This window comes from Rhinolophus hipposideros (assembly GCF_964194185.1).
Source record: "Rhinolophus hipposideros genome assembly, contig: SUPER_9_unloc_4, whole genome shotgun sequence".
Taxonomy (NCBI): Eukaryota; Metazoa; Chordata; class Mammalia; order Chiroptera; family Rhinolophidae; genus Rhinolophus; species Rhinolophus hipposideros.
In genome coordinates this window covers 162968-182496 of record NW_027669494.1, presented here as the reverse complement: position 1 = coordinate 182496, position 19529 = coordinate 162968, and the positions used below count along the sequence as shown (strand labels likewise).

The 19529-nt window shown below is 38.5% G+C and overlaps 1 protein-coding gene across 4 annotated transcripts in view; it reads left to right on the top strand.

Moving 5' to 3' along the window:
* The window catches only part of LOC308502960 (uncharacterized protein), a 90989-nt gene that overhangs the window by 47693 nt on the left and 23767 nt on the right, over nucleotides 1-19529 (top strand). Inside the window, exons 15-21 of one of the 4 annotated variants that reach the window (XM_081080773.1) lie at nucleotides 2474-2525; nucleotides 7305-7344; nucleotides 7718-7776; nucleotides 10332-10404; nucleotides 12379-12558; nucleotides 13231-13264; nucleotides 15785-15857. In XM_081080773.1, coding sequence (XP_080936899.1) covers nucleotides 2474-2525; nucleotides 7305-7344; nucleotides 7718-7776; nucleotides 10332-10404; nucleotides 12379-12558; nucleotides 13231-13264; nucleotides 15785-15857 — 511 coding nt within the window. Of the gene's footprint in view, nucleotides 1-2473; nucleotides 2526-7304; nucleotides 7432-7717; nucleotides 7777-10331; nucleotides 10405-12378; nucleotides 12559-13230; nucleotides 13265-15784; nucleotides 15858-19529 lie in introns of all 4 variants that reach the window. The other 3 variants (XM_081080772.1, XM_081080775.1, XM_081080774.1) reach the window with 3 other exon arrangements.

Here is a 19529-nt window from a genome sequence, read left to right as displayed (position 1 = left end):
AGTGTTCTGCTCTGGGCTAGACCCAATATTATGTGCCTAACTTTGGTAATCCCAGGTCGTCGGCACAGTAGATTCGCAAAGTAGCTGTGCTGTTCGGCCTAGTTTTTATTCATTAGACGAGTGTGGTTCCGGGAGGTGGATTAACTGACCCCTGGTTCCATTGTTACCAAGAGGCTGACCCGTGATGTGACCTTCAGCCTGCTTGGCTTCCCAAGTCCGTTCTCTTGTCCCTCGGCCTGTACTGAGAAGTGCCTGGACAGGTCTGGATTCAAGATTCAGGTGCACGTCAGGTGGCCTCAGAGAGTCCCGTTTAGTGATGCCTTAGTGCTGATTTAGAAGTTTCCTACCAAGCCCAGTTAGCCCAAGCTCTTGTCTGAATGTACTTGATAGTTGCAGCAGTCACGAGAACCTTGTTTTCACCATCAGTGTTGAGGGCAGATGTCAGTTCGTTGTGGCCACCAAACCACAGGTTGTACATAAGCAAGACCTAATCAGATAAATGTTTTCAGGTATAATGCGACGTACACTTCTTGGGATGAATCGTTGTTCTGTAAGTGAAGATCATCTATGTATAGACCATGTTGTGTTAATGCAGCACAAATTGAGATGATATTTCTAATTGATTCCTCTACTGACTGACTTCCCAGCCTGTGTTTCCCTTCTGGCTAATACCTTTCCCTTGTTGTAGGAAGTTTTTTCTCTTTTTCCAGAGTCTTTCTTCCCTCTTCCATGAGTTTTCTTGATTTTTCCCCTTTTTCTCTGCATTCTCGGGGTATTATTGTTGCCGTTGTTGTGTTATTTTTTTCCACTTCTGCCAGCTAAGTGTTCTCCATTTTTTTGACAGAATCAAAAGTACATAGAATTCCAGGTGTTAAAGGAATGTTAGCAATTAATTATTCAAAACACCCCCTAGTACTTCATGCTGCCATTAATGTTTTGGTCAAGTAGTTGATCACATGAGGAGTTTGAGCCCCAAGAGATTAAAGTGACTTATTTGAGTATAGTGAGTGATGAAATGAGATTAAGTGTAGGTTTCTAAGCCCAGTACACTTCCTTCTTTATCATCCTTTGGGTGAGGGTTTAATTATGGAAAGGTCTAGTGAATGCAGTGGAAGAGGATAAGAATGGAATTAGCAGGGGAATCCAAGTCTCAATAGGACCAACACTGGGTTGGAATAGGAATAAAGCTTTTAGATTAGAGATCAGAGATCAGATAAGGGAAAAGAGATCAGAATAGTAGGGTATGACAAGGTAAAGAGAAATTACAAGCAAGAAGGACACCGGATGTTGGTAGTTGTCTAAAGAAGCAGATTAAAGTAATGGGTTCAAGGGCGTCTGAACAGGTTGGTGCTTTTTCGTTTGTTGAATTGGAGGAACCAGCAAAACTTAAGGTTGTATGAAAACATATTAAACCTTTGAGCCTCTGGAAACATTCTCTTTATAGCAAGTAGAATTGTGGTATTATCCACCTGCACCCGAAATTACAGAGGGGGTCCCCTCGAGTCCAAAGGCACTGGAGATTGCTGAACTACATAGATCTATGGCCCACGGCAGGTGTCTCGTCACCTCCACCTCTTTTCCCAACGGGCTGATGTCCTTCCCATGGAGATGGAGGGTTGGGCAGAGGGAGGACTGATTGTGAAAACAGTAATGGAGTTGGGTAGGTGGTAACATGCCTGTGTTGGGAGTGGATGACTGAGGCTCCATTGAGCTTATTTTCCAGGAACAGGGAAATAGAAAAGTCCTACTGTGGGTCATTTGAGCCCAACCTTGTTTCAGGAGTCTATGCCTTCGTAGGCTGAAGTTTTCAAGGTTGGAGATTGCCAGGAAGCTGTGCGGACAAGTGATCGGAGAGTGGGGAGGCTAACAACATACATATTTGTTCTTTGACTTTTGTACGTGTAACTTGCAAACATTTCACACATTTCAGGGAACTCACTGTAGTGTTTCAGGGTGAAAGGAAGGAATGGAGTCTATTTAATAACTGCGTTCTACATTAAAGACGCAAGACTGCCGTTTGTGACCCACACAGATTAATCTTTGAACCAGGGACAGACCATGGAGAAGGCTCAGTGTATCGTTCTACCTCGATTTAGCTCATTGCTTTTGTCCCAGTTCAGGTTCCTCTTGTCAGCTATTAATTGCGTTTTCAATTCAGCCCTGGGGACTTTTGGTGAAAACAAGGTACTGTCAGGTGTTGCCAACATGTTGGCTGTCATTCTTTGTTATGGAAACTTAGAGTGTATCTTCATTAACTCGTGCATGAGTTGGGAGTGGTGCATTCAGAAATAGATAACTGATCGCTTTTCTAGAACATCATCTAAATTTTAATCATATCAAGAAACTTCATTTCATATGCAGATAGCTGAATTTTACTCCTTTTGTTGTTGTTGTTGTTGCTTTTGTAAAGAAATGAATTCACTTGTTTCTGTTGTGTATCTTTACCCTGAACTCTTTCCTGGAAACGTGGCAGTGATGATTCATGGTCTACATTAGACGATCGACTCTTCAATGTTGATACCAAGGTAAAAGTCTCCTGTGTGAAATTAACTTTTGTGCTCTTAATTTAGTTTTGTGTAGCACTGAGTTGTAAAATTTAGTAGTGCTCCACCTATCATTGTTTTATGTTTGTTATGGAAAATTGGTCAGCGTGAAACATTTTATAACATATGACCATTTGACGCTTCATTGTTTTGTTGTTGTTCTTTTAACTTTAATAAGTATTGAAGACGGGAGCTGAGAAAAAGAAGGGGCTGGGATATGTATAGTGATAGTAAAATTCTACAGGGAGTTTTCCCACAGTGACGGAGATATGCAATTTGGTTAAGGGTAAGGATTTTTAATGTGACTTTTACGTTATACCAGCCTGACTTTTATCATACTCGTGCCTAAATGAAATCTTTAGTGGATTCCGGTACTCATTGTAACAGTCATGAAATCTTGCTGGTAGTTTTCAGTTTTAAAACTGTATAGCATAAGACATATAGTTTTATTTTTTTACACTTTGTATGTTGGTATCCTATCCTTGTTAGGAGGGAGTGTTTTCTCCATTTTTTTTTCATTGACATTCCGTGGACATTCCATATTGTTTTATATTAGTTTCCGGTATACTAGGTTCATCGTTTAGACTAAAATAATAGTAGAGTTTTGAAGTTTCGAATTCACGTTCTCCATCTCAAAACTCATATTACAAAGGGATTGGACAATGATCTAAATCATTGCATTGTGAATATATTTAAGTGTCTTCATCTAATTGAAGAGTACATGTTTTGCATAAAATAATAACCAATTTGAAAAGCAGAGATTTTTTTTCCCAAGTTTAGTGTTTTAATGGCGTGTTTTATTATGTGGTATTGATGCATGGGCCCTGGCCCGTATAAGCAAGAGCGACACAGATTTTCTTTTCACTGATATGGTGAAATAGTCCATAGTCAAATCAACACTTGTTCTGCACCTATTCTGTAACCAGCACGATGTGAGTTAATCCTCAGAATAGCTTTGTGAAGGAAGGGAATCTTCATCTTCAGAGATAAGTAAATGGAGACCAAGACAGTCTAGGCAGCATGACTTGCAGTAGCCAGGGAGAAGTTTGAGGGTTTGATGCAAAATCCACTTGGCTCCAAAGCTGATGATGCTCTTGGCTGCTCCCTATAAAAATATGTCCGTGAGATTCTATGCCCATGTCCATGATGCATTGACCAAAGTAAAGAAAGGAGCAGTGTCTACAAAAGATAGGATCCTTTCTTTACTCTGGTCAAAAGCAGAGATTCTTAAAAACCATATAGTCAAATGTCAAGTTTCAGAAAGTTTTTAGTTTTGTTTTTTAAATGTAAAATTTTTCATTTCTGTTACAGCTGACATTCAATATGATGTGAGCCTCAGGTGTACAGCATCGTGATTAGGCATTTATATAATGTGCAAACTGGTACCCCGATTAGTGTGGTATCCCTGACACCGTACTTCGTTATTACAATCCTATTTACTGTATTCTTTGTGCTGTACTTGAAATCTTCACAACTATTTTATATCTGCCACTTTATACTTCTTAGTGTTGTTTCCATTTCAATCATTCCCTTAACAATCCTCGAACCGGGCAAGGATCAGTTCGTTCTCTGCTCCTATGAGTTTGTTTCCCTTTTCTCTGTTCATTTATTTTTTTTTTTTTGGACATAACCAATAAGTGAAATCATGTGGTATTTGTCTTTCTCTGTCTGACTTTTTTCACTTAGAATAATACCTTCTAGGTCCACACATGTGTCACAAACGATAAGTATTTATTCTTCATTACAGACAAGTAGCATTTTGTTATATATATATGTCCATCTTCTTCTTTCTCCAAGATGATGGATTTTTTGGTTACTTTCTTATCTGGACTATTGAAAATAATGCGGCAAAACAATAAAAAAAGAGAAAAAGACAATAATGTGGCAACGACCATAGAAATGCATATTGCTTTTCTAATTAGTGTTTTGGATTTCTGTGGAGGAAAACCCAGAAGAGGGACTTCTGTGCCACATGGTAGTTCTATATCTAAATTTTTGAGGAACTTCCATATTGTTTTCCATTGTCTGCCTGGATTTGCAGTCTCACCAACAGTGCACGAGGACTCCGTTTTTTTTCATATCCTCACCAACACTTGTTGCTTGTTGATTCATGGATCATGGACATTCTGACAGTTGTGAGGTGGTAGCTCATTGTATTTTTAATTTGCATTGCTCTGATGATTAGTGACACGGAGCATGTTTTCGTATGTCTCTTGGCTATATGTGTGACCCCTTTGGAGAAAAGTCTATTCAGGTACTCTTCTCATTTTGTAATTGCATTGTTCGTCTTTTGGTGTTAAGGTTTATGAGTTCCTTATATGTTTTGGATGTCAACCCTTTATCAAATATATCATTGGTAAATATCTTCTCCATTCATCCGGTCGTGACTTCATGGTGTTGTTGGTTTCCTTTGCGGTGAAGAAAGTTTGTAGTTTGATTGTCGTGTGTATGGGTCTTGCATTCTTAACCATTCAGCTACCTTATGTCTTTTCTGGAGCATTTAATCTATTTACATTTAAAGTAATTATTTGTAGGTACGTAGTTATTGGCATTTTCTTATTCACTTCTCCCCCTCCTGCTCTTTCTCCTCCTTCTCCTCATCCTCCTTTTTTTTCTAGTCGTGGTTTTACATTTCTTGTGATAGTGGTTTCCTGGTGCTGAACTGCATCACCTCCTTTTTCTCTGGCAAGCTCTTTTCCTCTCGTTTGATTCTAAATGAGAGCCTTGCTGGATACAGTGCTCTTGGTTGTAAATTATTGCGTTTCATCACATTTCTATATTTCTTACCCATTCCTCTGGCCTTCAGATTTACTTTTGAGAGATCACCTGACAGTCTTATGCAAGCTCCCTTGTATGTACCTAACTGCTTTTCTCTTGCTGGTTTTAATATCTCTCTGTGTCTTTACCCTTTGGTGTTTTAATTCTGGTATGTCTTGGTCTGGGCCTGTTTGGCTTTATTTTGCTTGGAACTCTGTTTTTCCTACGCTTGTGTTTCCTTCAACAAGTAAGAGAAGATTTCCGTCATTATTTACTCAAATAGGTTTTCAATTCCTTTCTGTCTCTCTCTTCTCCTTTTGATAGCCTTACGAGTGCTGTTACACTTTATCTTGTCCCAGAAGTCCCTTAAAGCCTTCTCTCTCTCTTGTTTTTTTTTGACCCATAGTCATTTTTCATATCTATTTCTTCTGTTCTGATTGTGTATTTTCTGCTCCCTTGTCTTCCAAATCACTGATTTGAACGTCTGCCTCAACGAAATCTGGTACTGATTCCATCTATTAATTACTCATTTCAGATGTTCTATTTTTCATGTTTGACTTTCGTTAATGATTTCCATGTCCATTTTTTATGTTTGCTGTCTCTGTTGATGTGTTACAACGTTTATCTACTTTTTCCCAAAAGTTCATTGAGTGTCCTTAGAAGTAGTATTTTGAACTGTGTGTCCTGTAGATAACTTGTGTTCATTAGGTTTAGTTCTTTCTCTAGTTTTTTTTTCCTGGTCTTTCATTAGAGAAATTTTTTTTCTCTCATCTTTTTTCACTTCCTCTCTGTGTTTCTTTCTGTGTATTCTGTGGATCTGCCAATTCTCCTCATCTTGACAGTATTGCCTTATGTACCAGGTGTTGTGTGTGGCCCAGTGGTACAGACCCCGGTTACCTGAGCCTTGTGTTCCAGAAGCTCATGTGGTTGGTGTGTGCCCTCCTGTTGTACTTGAGCCTTATTGCTGTTGGCACATCTGGGTGTGGAATTGACCCACAGGACGACTGGCTGTGACTGCAGTAGATGAACCCCTGTGTGTAGGCTGACCTCGCAGAGTGAGATCGGCTGTAGCAGGACTCCGGTGTCTGCTCAGTCCATGGCTTGGCTTTGTCATTTGTGAAGCCAATTTGGTGCTGTTCTGGTGTCACTTGAAGCTGGTCCAAGGTGTGTTGGATTTGGGGCCTCTTGGGAGGGGCTGTGGGGCAGGCCCAGGTCAGCTGCTGTTTGTGCCCTATCGGGAGCCACCTAGGGGAAGCTACAGAGTGACCTGTTGTTGGTAGCTGTGTTCGTGATTTGTAGGCAGCTGCGAGGCGCTATGTCGTGAAGCAAGACAGGCTGATGGATAGGCTCCTAGAAAGAAATGGAACTCCTCAATATCATAAATGGTGCCCGAGTGGCTGTTGTAAACTAGAATTGTGATGATGCAAACCTTTGTTTACTGAGTGATTCCCCATGACGTGAGGGTAGAATTCATCTGCTAGCATGACACGTGCCTTCTTTGATTTGGTTCTGATTCTGCAGTTGTCTCTCCATCCCATTCTCAGAGTTCCAGGCTTACCCCATTCTTCTTCTGCCCTCACTTACAATATGTTGTTTCATACGCAGGCTTTTGCGCCCGCTGCCCTTTCTGGACTCCCCTTCATGGTTTCCCTCCGCACCTCGTATGTCTTTCAAGATGCAGCCCTGTTTTTGCAGCATGTGGTACAACTGATTGTTGTTTCTTTTGTGCCCGTACTATACTTTATTGATCTGAGGTGTAGGACTGGAGAGCGGTACTTTTCTGTTCTGATTGTTTTCACAAATTATAGTATATCGACCTCTACTAGAATATAGGACAAAGTCTTTCATTTCTATTTCCAGCTTCCCCTGGGTCTATGCCTGTGATTTGATGGCTATGATAGCGGTTTGTTGTCTTACTGACTGAAGGACTGAGTGAGCGAGTGAAGGAGTAAATGAATATGATGTTTTCTGAAGTTGGGTTTTTCTTTTCTTTTTTTTTAATAGAAAGAAGCAACCAAGCCGCCAATTGGAAAAAGAGAAAATGGTGTGGATATTATTGAAAGTGCTCCACAAGAGCAAACAAAAACTGATATCTTGACTTGTGTTGATGGAGCACACCAAAATAATACAAGTGATAATTTAGTGACTATCTATGAATTCTGTCCAGCTTAAGTGCTGCTATGCACAAATGTAACACGTGTAGATCCAACTGTGATTTTCATTTCTTATAAGCATTTGTTCCTATCTTTTTTGCAAAAGTATCCCCATTACTAACAACTGCTTCTTCTTGCAAATGTTTTGACCCCCTGAAATTCTTTTCTGCTGTTACTTTTATGGAAATATTCATGACTTGGATGTGTATTTAAAATGCATAGAAATATATGTTCACATTAATGTTCTGTGACTACGTTTTATAGTTAAAACATCGGCATTAAGATTGAAAGAAGAAGCTGAAAAATCATGTTGGGATTCTGAGGTACTGTCATTCACTACTATTTTTTTATCTTTATTATTTTAAATATCACCATCCGGTGATGTTAAAACATAAAAGGTATGGTTTGACTATACTTTCTCACCTCTGCATTTCCCCACCTAAATTATTTTATTATGGTTTAGCCTATAATTAATAAAATACATATGTGCTGAATATAATGAGACAGCGTAGTACAGCTCAGCTAACTTGCATGGGTCACTGAAGGCGGTCGGTGTAGAATAGTATAAAACGAGAAGGCTTCCAAGTCATAAGGAATCAGTTGGGTTCTGAAGTTAAGTTTACCTAAAAGCTAAAGAATTATTCCAGCTTGAGGTATGCCCAAATGCATGATTCTGTGGTTTTTACGGTTGTGTAAATGTCCTAACGAGATTCAGAAAGAAAGAATTTGGAATTTAGGGTTTTTTATACCTTGGAATTTGAAAAGATAATGCCTGCTACATGCAAGTATTATTGTATTTGTATTCTCCAATAGATCTGCAAGGAACTTTTCCAGGGAAGGAAGAGCATTGTTAATAGTAATACTGTGCAGGATTATACTAACGACAATCGGCCGAGTGCTGCTTTAATACACAACAACTGTCCTGTTCAGATAAAATAGCATGCATTGAGTATCTTGATGGCAACCATGCTTGTAGTAATAGAAGTACAAAGTAATGATGAGCCAATGTGAGATGACAGCTGTGAAAAGAGACAGGAGGAGTGTGATCTTCTGATATAGGCAGCTGCTGCCTACTGGTGTAGACACTGTGTTTGACGATAAGAACACACTAGAACCCTGGATAGGTCACTTACTAGCTGTGGGATCTGGGGGAAACTTCTTTTTAACCTGTTGGATGTCAGTGACCTCATTCATCATAAAGGTACTTATGCCTACCTTTCAGGGTGTGAAATGAACTAATGTGGTAACAAATGTGAAAACACTTTGTGAAGTGTAAAGGGAGCTATAGAAATGTAAAATCAATGATCACAGTGGGCGGTAGTGACTTACCAAATGGTGGGGACACTTTTTGTAAACCTGAAGGACAATCAAATGGCCGTAGTGTCAAGAACAGAGTGGAAAAGTTAGAAGGGGCATGTGGATTTCTAATCTGGGGGATGCTAAACTTCAGGAGACTGTGATAGGCGATACCCTGTTGATGTGTAGTGTTTCGGTACTTGAGGCTCTGTTGGTGCGAGCTCAGTGTTTTGACCTGAAGTAAACGTCTGTGTGGGATACTGCTACGTGAAGCATGAGAAGGAGCCAGTCATGTGAAGGTCTAGGAGCGAAACCTGCTGGGCAGGGACAGCAATGGATCCTGTGGGTTCATCATTTTATTCTAGTGTCTTGGAATGGTCAGGAAGCAGGAAGAGGGCTAACCAGCATCAAACCATTTTTATATTTGTTGTTTGTGTGGAAAAGAAATAAACTGTGCATGGCAGATGCCTGGTACATTTGAGATGGTTAGTAAATAAATGTTCTTATTTTCCCTAATTAGATCTTTTTTTTTAATGTATTTTTAAAAAGCCAAAGGAAGTAAAAAGAGTAATAAATTTAATATTCTGTACTAGAACAATACCCAAACTCCTAATATATAAACTTAACTCTTAGTTTTGAAAATGTAAACTAAATGTTAATATAATTGTATTCAAGGGCAGCCGCAACCATGGAACCCTGTTACCTTACAGAGGAAGGGAAGGGCTTCCTCAAATTGTTCTTTTTTTTTTTTTCATAAATTTATTTATTTATTAGTTTCAGGTGTACAAAACAAGGTAATACTTAGACGTTCATCATTTATATCCCTCATACTGTGAACCCCCCTCCCCCCATCCACTATCCCTCCGACCTCACACTGAACCATCACATTATATATATAAAATTATAGTTGGCATTCATTAATGTTTAGCTTCTGATGTACAATGCCATGATCAGGTATCCACAGTATCCCTGAGGTGGTCTCCCAAATAGGACGCATGTCCATCGGATACCCAACAAAATCTTTACAAACTTTTTGAAAAGTTGCATTACTATATATAACATTTTCCTATTATTTATTTAAATATCACTTAAAGAAAGGTTTTTCTTACACCTTTGTCATTCTGTTTAATCACTTTTCCTATCAAAATTTTTATCAAATAAGAGTTTGATTTTTCCAAGCTCTTCTTGACCTAGATGAAGTAGGTTCTAATATGTTCTGTTTAGACTCCACAGGACATACACCAAGGTTTCTTACCATGTCAGGCAAGTATCTTGCTTTAAAACTAAAAAAGCAAACAAACAAACAGAAAGAATGTATCATTAGAAATAAGTCAAAGTTATAGGAAGTACACTTTTCAAGGTATTTAGTTCGCTGCAAAAGTAATTGCGGTTTAAAAGGTCTAAAAAAATTGCACAAACTGCAATATCATTTGTACCAACCTAATATTTGCTTAAATACCTATTTTTCAAAAAGTCCTTTTCTTGGAGTTTATAACGTTAATATTGTTATCCTGAATTGTTAACTAGAGATTGCATGAAGTGTCCATTAGTTACTAATCATCTTGTTTCCTAACCCCTTCAGCCGAGCATTGAATTGGAAGATCCTGTTCCTAACAAAGCTTTAGGAATGGATTTGGTGCAACCCTTCAGACCAGGTACTCTTTGTAATACCAATTTAATTTTGGGAAGGAGTACGCAAGGACATGTGACATGCTTGCAGTCTTCTCTTTCTCATTCCTTTTTTTTGTTACAAATTTAATTGAAGGATTTGACATAAATAACGTGATGTCATTGTTGGTACCGGTGTTTGAGAAAAGGTATTCACAGGAATAAGAAAATGAGATTTTAAATTGGTGACTTCACTAAGATGGTTCTCCGTTTGTTCCATAGCCTAAATGTCCCAGTTTAAAATCCCTGTACTTAATAGCGTTACCAGAGGTCAATTATCACACTGGAAGATTTTTCCAGCGTTTTCAAATGGTCATTTGAATTTTGACGTTTACCCAAGTAAGCTTCAGTTGCTACCATGACAATTGTTTTTAACTTTACTTCCTCTTAGTGTTGTGACACTGATGGTCTTAAGACAACCAGATGTTCTGCTGAGCAGACACTGGCTATGTGTGTACATGCGCCTATGGTGTCTTCGATTATTAAAAATGGGAGAAGTAGTTAATGGTAATGAATATTTGGTAGACACAATCTTTGAAAACAGGAATTCTGAAGCTTTTGTGCCTTGGGATGCTTTTATGCGATTAAAAATTATTGAGCATTCCAAAGAACATTTTTAAGTCGGTAGGCTCCATACATAGTGACAATATTAGAAATAAAAACTGAACAATTTAAAATAGGAGCACACACAGTCATGCATTCTGTGAGCCATTGGAGCTACGACCCAGTAACCGTAGACCTATGATGTCACCATCAGAGCTGTGATATCACGGCTGTGGAAAACTCTACTGTACACTTAGAAGAGAATGAGAGTGAAAATGGCAAATGACATTCAGTATTTCTGTGAAAATAGTTTTGACCTTTTCGGGCCCCTCGACTGACAGACCTTGGGACTTCACGGATTCTCACATGACATTGGAAACCACCGTCTTAAATGATGTATGGGCTTCCTGGATGTGAAGTGATAAAAGAGGCTTTAAAGCTTCACTTCTACAGTGTGGTTTTCTTTCACTTGTCTCGTAGATTTAAGCTGAGATTTTGTTTAAAAAGCAAAAGGAAAATGTTTTGTTATGTATTTGTTTTCTGTCTCATGGTGCCCTGTATTCTTTGGAGCTAATGTATACCTAGTTTGATCGTATTTTTTTTTAAGATATTTTTTTTTTTTATTGGGGAAGGGGAACAGGACTTTATTGGGGAACAGTGTGTACTTCCAAGCCTTTTTCCAAGTCAAGTTGTTGTCCTTTCAGTCTTAGTTGTGGATGGTGCAGCTCAGCTCCAGGTCCAGTTGCCATTAGTAGTTGCAGGGGGCGTAGCCCACCTGCGGGACTCGAGGAACTGAACCGACAACCTTGTGGTTGAGAGTCCACTGGCCCATGTGGGAATCGAACCGGCAGCCTTCGGAGTTAGGAGCATGGAGCTCTAATCACTTGAGCCACCGGTCTGGCCCTGATCGTATTTTTAATTGGAAACCATATGGTCACCCAAGCCTGTCATTTTTCATTTGAATTTCAATTTCCTAAGGCTTAAAAAATGAATTCTGAAGCTATTGGAGCATTTAGAAAAGACTATTGTCTTGTAATAAGTAATTTCTTATTTGAAATAGTACGATTCATTGAAAGTTGTTTTAAACCCATGTTTGTCACACATATTTAAACTTAAGCGGTTAGACATAACTTTTGATAATGACAAAAAAATTCACACCCACACCATTTTAACTATTAAGAAGAAAAGCTTTAATTGGAAACACATTATATAACAGAAATTGCTGAGTGACAATACTTAATTCAGCTTAACTTACGTGAATGGCAAGTATAGGACACCTAAAATAAAATGCACTCTAAAGGAGTAGAGTGTTTGGGAGAAAGGAGGACGTGGGACTGCTTCTCTGAAGAAGGACGTTTTACAAGATGGTCAGCTTTGTGTTATTTTTACCTCCTCATAAACGAAAATTTTATTTTCAGATTCTTCCAGCTGGAATGCTACTTCTTTGATTTCCAATCATGGAACTTGTCAAAGTTCCGGGGATTCGAAATTTGATGATAAAGGGCCATTTGCCACACACTCAATGAGAAAACCTCTGTCAGCATCCACACAGTTTGGACAGATGGCCGTAATAGACAAACGAAAGACGCAGGTTGTAGGTGTGTTCCTCTTACATAATTCTTCCCTCCATGACTGGTGTGAATCACAGCCACCAGGAAACAGAGAAAGCAAAGAAGGAAATAAAAAAACAAAGAGTTCAACCCTAGCCCGCCTCTGTATAGGTTGATCGTAGTTCTGACTTTCCTACAGTCATTTTGTAGCAAAATCTGCTTTATGTTTACTCTGTTTACACAACTTACAGCCAAATAGAATAACTTTTAGCAGGACATTGGCATTCTTCCTCAATCAGAGTAACATAAGGAAATAAGAAAGGGAATAAGGAGAAAGTGTGATTCCATTTAGACTAGTATTTAGCGTACACTGGGGAGTATATATGCATACATACACACATATATAGATAGGTACATACGTATATATGTATATATATATATATATGTGCATATGTGTATGTGTATGAATATATATTAATATATATATGTGTGTATACATACACACACACACACACACACACACACAGAGACATACAGCAGAGGAAGTAAAAGTTCTTCATGTATTAATTGCCCACCAGTTGTATCAGTAACATTCACTCTACTATAGTCTTCAGGGGTGTTCCCAAAGAAACATTTTTACATCACTTGAATCGGACGCTTTGAAAGTTCTGTGTTTTTCTATTGTGTATTTACAATGTATGTAAATTTTTTCTTTAACAGTGGATGAGTGTCCTAAATGCGACCCTGCAAGCAGGTAGGATTTTATGGATTTCTAAAATTGCATGTTAACTAAGAAACTGCCGAGAGAAGCCAGTAAGCTTTAATGAGTGTTCTGCTCTGGCCTAGACCCTATACTATGTGCCTACCATTCGTTATCCCAGGTCGTCGGCACAGTAGATTCGCAAAGTAGCTGTGCTGTTCGGCCTAGTTTTTATTCATTAGACGAGTGTGGTTCCGGGAGGTGGATTAACTGACCCCTGGTTCCATTGTTACCAAGAGGCTGACCTGTGATGTGTCCTTCAGCCTGCTTGGCTTCCCAAGTCCGTTCTCTTGTCCCTCAGCCTGTACTGAGAAGTGCCTGGACAGGTCTGGATTCAAGATTCAGGTGCACGTCAGGTGGCCTCAGAGAGTCCCGTTTAGTGATGCCTTAGTGCTGATTTAGAAGTTTCCTACCAAGCCCAGTTAGCCCAAGCTCTTGTCTGAATGTACTTGACAGTTGCAGCAGTCACGAGAACCTTGTTTTCACCATCAGTGTTTAGGGCAGATCTCAGTTCACTGTGGCCACAGAACCACAGGTTGTACATAAGCAAGACCTAATCAGATAAATGTTTTCAGGGATAATGCGACGTACACTTCTTGGGATGAATCGTTGTTCTGTAAGTGAAGATCATCTATGTATAGACCATGTTGTGTTAATGCAGCACAAATTGAGATGATATTTCTAATTGATTCCTCTACTGACTGACTTCCCAGCCTGTGTTTCCCTTCTGGCTAATACCTTTCCCTTGTTGTAGGAAGTTTTTTCTCTTTTTCCAGAGTCTTTCTTCCCTCTTCCATGAGTTTTCTTGATTTTTTTCCCCTTTTTCTCTGCATTCTCGGGGTATTATTGTTGCCGTTGTTGTGTTATTTTTTTCCACTTCTGCCAGCTAAGTGTTCTCCATTTTTCTTGACAGAATCAAAAGTACATAGAATTCCAGGTGTTAAAGGAATGTTATCAATTAATTATTTAAAACACCCCCTAGTACTTCATGCTGCCATTAATGTTTTGGTCAAGTGGTTGATCACATGAGGAGTTTGAGCCCCAAGAGATTAAAGTGACTTATTTGAGTACAGTGAGTGATGAAATGAGATTAAGTGTAGGTTTCTAAGCCCAGTACACTTCCTTCTTTATCATCCTTTGGGTGAGGGTTTAATTATGGAAAGGTCTAGTGAATGCAGTGGAAGAGGATAAGAATGGAATTAGCAGGGGAATCCAAGTCTCAATAGGACCAACACTGGGTTGGAATAGGAATAAGGCTTTTAGAATAGAGATCAGAGATCAGATAAGGGAAAAGAGATCAGAATAGTAGGGTATGACAAGGTAAAGAGAAATTACAAACAAGAAGGACACCGGATGTTGGTAGTTGTCTAAAGAAGCAGATTAAAGTAATGGGTTCAAGGGCGTCTGAACAGGTTGGTGCTTTTTCGTTTGTTGAATTGGAGGAACCAGCAAAATTTAAGGTTGTATGAAAACATATTAAACCTTTGAGACTGTGGAAACATTCTCTTTATAGCAAGTAGGAATGTGGTATCATCCACCTGCACCCGAAATTACAGAGGGGGTCCCCTCGAGTCCAAAGGCACTGGAGATTGCTGAACTACATAGATCTATGGCCCACGGCCGGTGTCTCGTCACCTCCACCTCTTTGCCCAACGCGCTGATGTCCTTCCCATGGAGATGGAGGGTTGGGCAGAGGGAGGACTGATTGTGAAAACAGTAATGGAGTTGGGTAGGTGGTAACATGCCTGTGTTGGGAGTGGATGACTGAGGCTCCATTTAGCTTGTTTTCCAGGAACAGCGACATAGAGAACTCCTACTGTGGGTCATTTGAGCCCAACCTTGTTTCAGGAGTCTATGCCTTCGTAGGCTGAAGTTTTCAAGGTTGGAGATTGCCAGGAAGCTGTGCGGACAAGTGATCTGGGAGTGGGGAGGCTAACAACGTACATATTTGTTCTTTGACTTTTGTACATGTAAGTTGCAAACATTTCATGCATTTCAGGGACCTCACTGTAGTGTTTTTGAGTGAAAGCAAGGAATGGGGTGAGTTTAGTAACTGCTTTCTATGTTAAAGAAGCAAGACTGCCGTTTGTGACCCACACAGATTAATCTTTGAACCAGGGACAGACCGTGGAGAAGGCTCAGTGTATCGTTCTACCTTGATTTAGGTCATTGCTTTTGTCCCAGTTCAGGTTCCTCTTGTCAGCTATTAATTGCGTTTTCAATTCAGCCCTGGGGACTTTTGGTGAAAACAAGGTACTCTCAGGTGTTGCCAACATGTTTGCTGTCGTTCTTTGTAATGGAAACCTGGAGTGTATCTTCATTAAATATTGCACGAGTTGGGAGTGGTGGAGGCAGCAATAGATAACTGATAGCTTTTCTAGAACATCGTCTAAATTTTAATCATATCAAGAAACTTCATTTCCTATGCAGATAGCTGAATTTTACTCCTTTTGTTGTTGTTGTTTTTGTAAAGGAATGCACTCACTGTTTTTGTTGTGTATTTTTACCCTAAAGTCTTTCCTGGAAACCTGGCAGGAATGATTCACGGGCTCTATCAGACGATGGACTCTTGGATGTTGGTACCAAGGTAAAAGGCTCCTGTGTGAAATTAACTTTTTTACTCAGAATTTAGTTTTGTGTAGCACTTGTAAAATTTAATAGTGTTCCCCCTATCATTGTTTTATGTTTGTAATGGAAAATTTGTCACTGTGAACCATTTTATAAAATATCACCACTTGAGGGTTTTTTTCCTTTAAATTAAAGTTTATTGGGGTGCAATTGTTAATAAAGTGACATGGATTTCAGGTGTACAATTCTGTAATATATTATCTATATCTCACATTGTGTGGTCACCAGCCAGTCAGTTCTCTTTCCATCACCCCATTAGACCCCATTTAGCAATAGTTTTATTTCATCTTTACTTACCACCGAATACTATTCCATTATTTATATGTACCACAACTTCTTTATCCGTTCATCTATCGAAGGACGTTTTGGTTGTTTCCGTTGTCTTACCCACCGTAAGTAAAGCTGCAATGAACACTGGAGCACACTTGTCTTTATGATTAAAAGTTTTCAGATTATTTGAGTAGATACCCAGGAGAGAGATTGCTGGGTCATGTGGTAATTCTATTTGTAATTTCTTGAGGAACCTCCACACTGCCTTCCATAGCGGCTGCACCAGCCAGCATTCCCCCCAACAGTGTATGAGGGTTCCTTTTTCTCCACAGCCTCTCCAACACTTGTTACTATTTGTCTTGTTGATGATAGCCATTCTGAATGGGGTGAGGTGATATCTCATTGTGGTTTTTATTTGCATTTCTCTGATGATTAGTGATGTGGAGCTTTTTTTCATATGTCTATTTGCCATTTGTATGTCCTCTTTGGAGAAATGTCTCTTCAGGTCCTCTGCCCATTTTTCAATCGGGTTGTTTGTTTGGTTTTTTGTGTTGAGTTTCATGAGTTCCTTGTATATTTTGGATATTAGCCCCTTATCGGAGGCACTGTTTGCAAACTTTTTCACCCATTCAGTTGGTTGCCTCTTTATTTTATCGATGGTTTCTTTTGCTGTGCAGAAGCTTTTAAGTTTCATATAGTCCCATTCATTTATTTGAGCTTTTACTTCCATTGCCTTTGGAGTCATAAAATTCATAAAATGCTCTTTGAACCCAAGGTCCATAAGTTTAGTAACTATGTTTTCTTCAATGCAGTTTATTGTGTCAGGTCTTATGCTTAAGTCTTTGATCCATTTTGAATTAATTTTGGTACACGGTGACAGATTTCAGCCCTGTTTTATTCTTTTGCATGTGGTTTTCCAATTCTACCAGCACCATTTATCGAAGGAGCTGTCTTTTCTCCATTGTATGCTTTTTGCTTCTTTGTCAAAAATTGTCTGTCCATATTTATGTGGGTTTATTTCTGGGATCTCAATTCTATTCCATTGGTCTATGTGTCTGTTTTTCTGCCCATACCATGTTGTTTTGATTATTATTGCCCTTTAGTACAAGCTAAAGTCAGGGAGTTTGATACCTCCAGCATTGTTCTTTTTGCTTAGGATTCCTTTGGCTGTTGATGTCTTTTGTGGTTCGATACAAATCTGATGATTTTTTTGTTCTATTTTTTAAAATGTGCTATTGGGATTTTGATGGAGATTGCATTAAATCTGTATATTGTTTTGGTAATACGGGCATTTTAACTATGTAGATTGTTCCAATCCATGAGCATGGAATGTCTATCCATTTCTTTGTGTCTTCTTCAATTTCTTTTAAAAATGTCTTATAGTTTTCAGCATATAAATCCTTCACATCCTTGGTTAAGTTTAATCCTAGGTGTTTTATACTTTTTCTTGCAATTGCAAAAGGAATTGTTCTTTTGCTTTCTTTTTCTGAGATTTCATTGTTAGTATATAGGAATACAATGGACTTTTGTACATTGATTTTGTAGCCAGCAACTTTACTGTATTAGTTGATTGTTTTCAATGGCTTTTTGGTGGAGTTTTAGGGTTTTCTATATATAGCATCATGTCATCTGCAAAGAGTGACAATTTAATTTCTTCATTCCCAATTTGGATGCCTTTTACTTATTTGTCTTGCCTGATTGCTCTGGCGAGGACTTCCAACACTATCCTTAAAAGCAGAGGTGATAGGGGACAGCCCTGCGGTGTTCCTGAACGTAGAGAAAAGAGCTTCAGTTTTTCATCATGAATTATGAGATTAGCTGAGGGTTTGTCATATATGGCCTTTATTATGTTCAAGTATTTTACTTCTATACCTATTTTATTAAGTGATCCAATCATAAATGGATGTTGTATCTTGTCAAATGCTTTTTCTGCATCAATTGATATAATTATATGATTTTTGTCCTTTATTTTGTTTATGGGATGAATCACATTGATGGATTTCTGAATGTTGAACCATCCTTGTGCACCTGGGATGAATCTGCTTGGTCATGATGAATAATCTTTTTAGCATATTGTTGCATTCGATTTGTTAGCATTTTTCTTAGGATTTTTGCATCTGCATTCATCAGAGATAATAGTCTGTAGTTTTCTTTTTTTGTGTTATCCTTACCAGGTTTTGGTATCGGTAATGTTGGCCTCATAAAATGATTTAGGGAGTATTGTCTCTTCTTCAATTTTTTGGAAGAGTTTGAGTAGGACAGGTATTATATCCTCTTTGTAGATTTGGTGGAATTCACTAGTGAAGCCATCGGGTCCTGGACTTTTGCTTCTGGGAAGGTTTTGAATGACTGATTCAATTTCCTCAGTGGTGATCGATCTATTTAGATTTTCCAGTTCTTTATGATTCAGCCTAGGAAGGCTATATGTTTCCAAGGACCTGTCCATTTCTTCTAGGTTATTGAATTTGGTGGCATGTAGCCCCTCATAGTATTCCTGGATGATGCTTTGTGTTTCGGTGGCGTCCGTGATAACTTCCCTTCTCATTTCTCATTTTATTAGTCTTTCTTTATCTTACTGAGTCTACCAAGGGTTTGTCAATTGTATTAATCTTTTCAAAGAACCAGCTCTTTGTCACATTAATTTTTTCTATTCTCTTTTTGTTCTCTGTTTCATTTAGTTCTGCTCTGATTTTTATTGTTTTCTTTCTGCTGCTGACATTCAGTTTCATTTGTTCTTCTTTTTCTAGCTCCATAAGATGTAAAGATGAAGTTATCTATTTGGGATTTTTCTTATTTCTTGAGATAGGCCTGTAATGATATAAATTTCCCTCTTAAAACTGCTTTCGCTGCATCCGCAAAATTTTGGTAGGATGTATTTTCATTTTCCTTTGTTTCTATGTATCTTTTTTTCTTCTGTAAGATAGTTTTTGTTTTTTTATTTTTTTTGAAGCTTTTCATTGTTCCCTTTCCAGTTTACTGTTTTTTTGGTTTTTCACATTCTTTTATTTGTTTCAGGTGCACAAAACAATGTAATAGCTAGACATGTATCATTTATATCCCTCACACAGTCATAACCCCCTCTCCCCTCCACTGCCTCTCTGACATCTCACACAGCCATTACATTTCCACTGTCTCTATTCTTAATGCTGTACTCCACTTCTTGTAACTATATGTAATATATATGTAATATATATATTTATATAAGATATATATATAGTATGTATATATATTTTTTATATAAAATATGTATATGTATTATATGTATATGTAAATTGTACTTGACATTCATTATTCAGCTTCAGATGTACAGTGCAGTGATCAGCCATCTACATCATCCCTGAGGTGGTCTCCCTAATGAGAC